Raw genomic sequence first — 5796 nt, 5'->3', positions numbered from 1 at the left:
ATGGACTTCCACATAGAACTTAACACAGGTAAAAGATTTTAAGGATCCCACACTTTCTTTAGCATGTGTCTGCGTCTCTGACAACAGTTCGCTGTCTCTTTTTTTGCTGGTAACACTAGGTGTGGTAAAAGAAGGAAGTTACCAGCCAAGAAATGAAGACCAGTCTTTCGTTATACAACTAAAGCTGCTTCTTAAAAAGGTGGGGCACCTTCTATTCTACCAGGTTTCCCTATTTTAAATATAGTTTGCCCTGGGGAATGACTAATCGGACACGAATGGTTTGTCATCACGCTGTAAGCACCAATTTGACTGTATGTGTTGAAACTAAGGAAATGATTGCATGTCTGTTTGTCTTCTGCAAAGAATGTCAAAGGCAAGGAAGATCGTAGGTGTCACTGCAAGAATGATAAGCATCTGGGCCGGGCCAGCACTTGGTTTCACAGGGCCCTGTGTTTGTTGCGTTCATGACACTCCCTACTATCCCGTGTCCCTCTGGCTCTGCGCACTGTGGCCCAGCATCCCTTCTGACCTAGGAGACCCCATCACTGCGGGCAGGAGGCAGACGTACAGCACTGTGTCATGACAAAGGGAAGGTACCAGCTTGAGTCAGTCTGGGTCTCCATGGAGCTGCCAAGCAACTGCTGTCTTGGATGACATTCGTACATCGGGCATCCTCACCACATTTTCTTGCAGACCTGCTGGAACCTCATGAATCCAAATTTGAGTAAGAAAGGCTTTTTCTCCCCTGCTGCATGGGAGGAAGAAGATGACAGATGCAAAGACAACTGTCAGGGGCAAGAAAGGAAGTCTGAAACTGGAGCTGGAAGATCTGTTGGCAAAATTGGAAAGATGAGGGTGGTGGGGAGTTTGCTAAGGGGGAGTGGTAGAGAAAGCAGGGATGGCTGCTGGATACATGCTGTGTGGTAGCTTTGCCTAATGTTTTCTTAGCCAATTCTTCTAAGGTAGGCCAAGGAAAGAAAACATGGGGAGGATCAGCAACACCTCATTAAGCAAAGGCTTTGTTTTTTCCCCCGGTGATGATCCAACGGTTCCCAGCTGCATAGCTGTTTCTTTGGTCCATGCTGTACATATTAACCCTTTTGACTTTGCTAATTCTTGGGTTAATCCTTAATGCTGCCTGCTGGCTGTCTGCAGCTCCTTCTTGTTCAGACAAGTGTGTGCTGTTTGTCTGGCACAGGCATGGATTGCACCTCAGACAGAGGCGTGCTCTCAGCAACACACACGATTTTTTCACAAGCACTTTGAGTTCTCTATCCTCACACAGCTCAGCAATTGCTGTCTCACAGGACATGTGCCGTGCTGTGATTCCATTGGTAATTAAACAGGCAAAAGTTAGTTTTTGTTATTTTGAATAGGATAAACATTAAGAAGTGACACACAAAAATTTCTGTGCAGTCTGGAAGCTGCAAGATTCAGGAAAGTGCTTTTTCTTATGCACTGGCAAAACAAAATCATCTGAAACATTGTTTTTCTTCCAGTTTCCTTCTCACCTCTACCAGTACTCCTAAACTCTGTCAAAATATTTTCTCCTTAGAAAGTTCTGCCAACGGTGTGAAGGAACTGGTCCAACAGTGAAACATGCAAGATGAACAGATGGCTTTTACCTATTGCAAAAGACATTTGAGAATCAGAGATGAAACGAGATAAAGAAATTAAGTGGGCTCTTCTTTTCAGCACAAGAAGTAACAGTTTATTGCCTGAAGCTAAGTCCCACTTGCTTCTTTTCCCCATCACTTTCCTCAGATTTTCATTTCCCATCTGAGATAACTCACCCAAGTGGCTATCAGCTCCACAGGTTGTACACTGGGACTGACACGTTGTTCCCTTTAACTCTCAATCGTCCCTCAAAAGACAATGACTTTGAGTAATTGCCATTTCAGCATAAATTGGATGGACGGTTTGCAGTGCGTGTACTGGCAAACATACCCAGGATGTCTGCACTGGAAATGGTGTCCACCACCACCACCAAATTCTGCGATGAGGAGTTCAAATAACCACCTGTGTTTACAGATGACTTCCAGCTCCTGAATCCTGTTGACCAATCCTTCATGCCTGCCACAGGCAACCTTCCTCAGCCACACACTAGGGGAAGATTGTAACAACTGACTTAGCTATTTGGTTTTTGTATGCTGAACTCTTAACCATAGAATACTCACGAATACTTCCTTGGGTATAAGCCTTCCAAGTCAGAAATGATCCCATTGTGAGCTTTGTCATCAGTTAGCAATTTGAGAGAGTAAAACCTACTTCTTTTATCACATACAGAACATTTAAGATCAGAAGTGACACAAACAATTTAACGTAAGACATGAAATAATTTTATGTAAGAGAAACATTCTAATATTAGCTCTGAGGTGTCAGACAGCAATTGTCATTTCACAATCATTGTAGAAGCATTTTACGCTGTGTTTGGTCACTGTGAGTAGAACCACTGTTTCAATCTGAGCCTGTTTCAGAAGCATTGGTTCCTTCTTACAGAAGCTTATGACAGTGATGGTCAGCTGAAAATTATGTTTTATATTGCATTCATGCATCTACTAGTTTCCCGTGGGTGGAACATTTTCATGGAGATACTGGAGAGCCAAATCTGTCCACTTCATTTCTTGCTCTTTCACAGACTCGGTTGTGCCACCATTGTCTTGCTCTGGCTCAGGAAGCTCATTCTGAGAACAGAACAGAGGTACATACGTAATGTGCTTCCCGAAAGGAGCAGGTTACTAAGGCTTCATATGGATAAATACAAAAATCCACATACAAGACCAACGGGTGCATCTGAACAATACATATCATACATACTCATCCACTTAAAAATATTACTAAGCCCAGTTATGAACAATTTTCACATGAATATGGTGCTTAATATGAGAGGTAAATTGTTTTTTCAGGATCCTGGGGCCTTGCTATTCATTCAGACTCCACATGCAGTGAAGGATAATTTATAGCAAATGCAAAATAAGTAAATAATAGTATGATGCAATTATTCCACTGCTTGCTTGCACTGTTGCTATTGCCAAGAATACAGATACTGCGTTTATTACAGCTGATATTAAGACAACTGGTTCTGTAACACATTACTTTCCTATGGCAGCTGGGAAATCCTTTGCCCTTCTACGTGCCGAACTTGGGTGTGGCTGTGCTGTATCAACACTAGAAACCAGGAACCCCTACCAGGTGCAACACATTGCTGCTCAGGACACAGTAAGGAGGAAGCGTAGTTTAACTGAGATTTCATTTTCCTTCCCTATATTATTTGTTCTCTGTGTTGCTGTATTGGTGCCATCACACAGAGCGCGTGTTATTCTGCCAGATACTATTCAGGCAAGAATTCTGAGTTCTAGGTCTCTGGAAATGCCAGCATGAGCTAAGTAATTTCTTTCAGTTTTGAAAACAGCATATGATTTGTGCCCATTTGAGTTCATAGGCATCTCTTTAGTGAGCACTGGATCAGATGCTCAAGGCAGGCTCAAATACCACTTTACAGCCATTCTGTTTGCTCCTTTGCAGTGCCGCTGAGTAAGTCTCCTTTGAATTTGTGCTGGTTTTTCTATGTGATCAGAGCAAATCCCATCCCTGGGGATCTTTATATCCACTGCCAGGCCTTTCTTTCTATTGTGTTGATGAGGCTTCCTCCTCTGAGGCTGCCATCTGTACGTGACTGTAGGTAGCTCAAGAGATGGCTGTAAGGAAAGAAACAGTAATGACTGGACACAGGGTGAAAGCAAATGTCAGCAAGGAACAAGTTTATAATATTCAGCCTGCCTAATAAGGATTATCCCAAGCACAGGGTGTTTTGGGCTCTCATATTTGAGAATCACAGTTCTGCAAGATCATTCCCTCAAGCCCAAATCTTGGCAGGAAAACCTCTGTGTGGTATGTAAAGATTCTGGAGGTGTGTAGTTGCTCCTTGCCCTCTCTGAAAAGGGTCTACGGGCTAAAGCTTGAGCCATGTCACTGGCAATTTGGAAATGTCTCTGTACTAAAAGAAACTTCGTCAGTGCTAGCTAGGGTAAAGCTTGTGTACCAGAGAGAACAAGGAAAGAGAAAATCCTCAGGTACCTCACTTCCCTGGTAGTTTCAAAATGGCTAAGGAAGTGCATCAGTGTGGGAGAACTGAAGCTTCAGCTCTGGGCTTTGTGGGATCAGAGGTAGCTTTTCCCCAGCTGCACCTCTCTGGCCTGGCAACTGCATGCTGAATGAAAAGACAGCTGCCATGTCTTGGATGCAGCACTGCAAGCAGGAGTCCTGCTGCAGGTGCCAGTTTGTTCACTACTATCCTTGGCAACAGTAACACTGTATCTGGAAAAGACTGATTAGGAAGATGTTTGAAAAATTTTCAGCTTCTTTTAAGAGAATTTCAGAAAGTGGAAATAAAGTGTAACCAAGACTGCAACTGTCAGTATAAGACTGATCCTCTCCATTGTACACACCAACTTCAAACACTATTAACATGAAGGGGAAGCCGAAGGAGAGAATGATTCTACTTCTCCCTGATGCTAAACCCAGAATTGTGCAATGGGAACGGCACTCTGGTTCCCAGGGGATTAGGCAACTGGTCAGGGGAAGAGAAATATCCATGTTCTCATATGCACACAGGAATAACTGGTGTACAGGACAAGGAAGGAGCATATCAGATCCGTCTCAGGAACTTTTTGTACAAATAAGCTGCAACACAAGCAATACTCTCTGTGTTGTTTCTTGGAAGGGACTGTGATAAACACACCAGTCTTAAATCAAATTCTTAAGTAACAATTCACCTACCAGAGGGATAGCAACATCCTCGTATGGCAACTTATCTTCTCTCCAGGCGTCGTCAATCAAATCCAGGATTCTGCCATCCCTTTGCACTTCACTGTCCATCGTTGCAGCAGACAAGTGCAGCTAAATCTGTGACACAAAGAAGATGCCATTTCTAACATCTACATCTTCAACAAAGTAGCTGGAGTTGGAACTGCAGGCTTGCTCCAGTTTTGATCCAGTTTCTATTAAGCTTAAGCTTTTATGGAAAACCCTTGATTCTCCTAATCCATTCAAAAAGGGGTTATAACCACAGGAGAAGTACTTCATCTGAAAAGAACACTATCAAACTGAATTGCAGATTGATATACATCAGATTAAGGTATAAAAGTAGCCTGTTACTATTATATTTATGTGTGTTTATAGCTACTGACCTTTAGAACTCTCTTTTGAGTACGCTTGAGGACCTACAGCCCCCCTGTCCCCTCTGATCCTGTAGGGAACTGTTGCTCATTGTTCACTACCTACTTTCAGACCCTGACCAGCACCATCGTAACTCGCCCACACCTTCGCGAGTCCGGAAGGAGTACGAACAAAGGATTTAATGTCACACAAAATGCTGCCAAACCCTGAAGCCTAGGAAACTGGTGAAGCAGGAGAAAAATAAGACCTGTCTTCTGCCCTCGGCTACTGCCATCATTCCAGGGCTTTCTTGTTTGCTTAGTGCTCTGCCCTCCTTGCAGTGTCACCTCAGAACCTGCCCCTGCCCGACTCCTGCAGGACCGCGGCGGGCGGCTCGATCACACCACGGTTGGGCACCACCCATGTTTGTTTAAAACCAAACCAGGCTTGGGACCCTTTTTTTTTCGCCGCCAGGCCTGGCACCGGAGGCAGACCTCCAACAGGCCTCGCCTGTACACCTGTGGGACGCGGCGGGTGGCGATAGCCAGGGTCGCCGGGCAGCCCGGCCCCGCCTGGGCGCTGAGGACGGGCCTCAGTGCATCCCAGCCCCAGTGACGGGGGCGATGCCGCCCTCCTCCC

At 44.7% G+C, this 5796-nt stretch overlaps 1 protein-coding gene across 1 annotated transcript; it reads right to left on the bottom strand.

The window, feature by feature from the left end:
• Nucleotides 1-2558: 2558 nt before the first annotated feature.
• ANAPC13 (anaphase promoting complex subunit 13) lies at nt 2559-4878 on the bottom strand. Its single transcript, XM_009874872.1, has 2 exons — nt 4780-4878; nt 2559-2684 (listed from the first exon to the last, which is right to left on the bottom strand). The coding sequence occupies exons 1-2, from the start codon at nt 4876-4878 to the stop codon at nt 2559-2561; spliced, it is 225 nt and encodes a 74-aa protein (XP_009873174.1).
• Nucleotides 4879-5796: the final 918 nt, after the last annotated feature.

Source organism: Apaloderma vittatum, unplaced genomic scaffold (genome assembly GCF_000703405.1).
Source record: "Apaloderma vittatum isolate BGI_N311 unplaced genomic scaffold, ASM70340v1 scaffold27278, whole genome shotgun sequence".
Lineage (NCBI taxonomy): Eukaryota > Metazoa > Chordata > Aves > Trogoniformes > Trogonidae > Apaloderma > Apaloderma vittatum.
Note: the sequence above shows the minus strand (reverse complement) of the source record. Positions and strands in the feature narration are given on the sequence as shown.

Coding starts and splice junctions, on each gene's coding strand:
- ANAPC13 (XM_009874872.1), bottom strand. CDS start 4,878: ATGGACAGTGAAGTGCAAAGGGATGGCAGAATCCTGGATTTGATTGAC. Junction 2,685..4,779: donor AGGATGTTGCTATCCCTCTG/GTAGGTGAATTG, acceptor TTCTGTTCTCAG/AATGAGCTTCCTGAGCCAGA.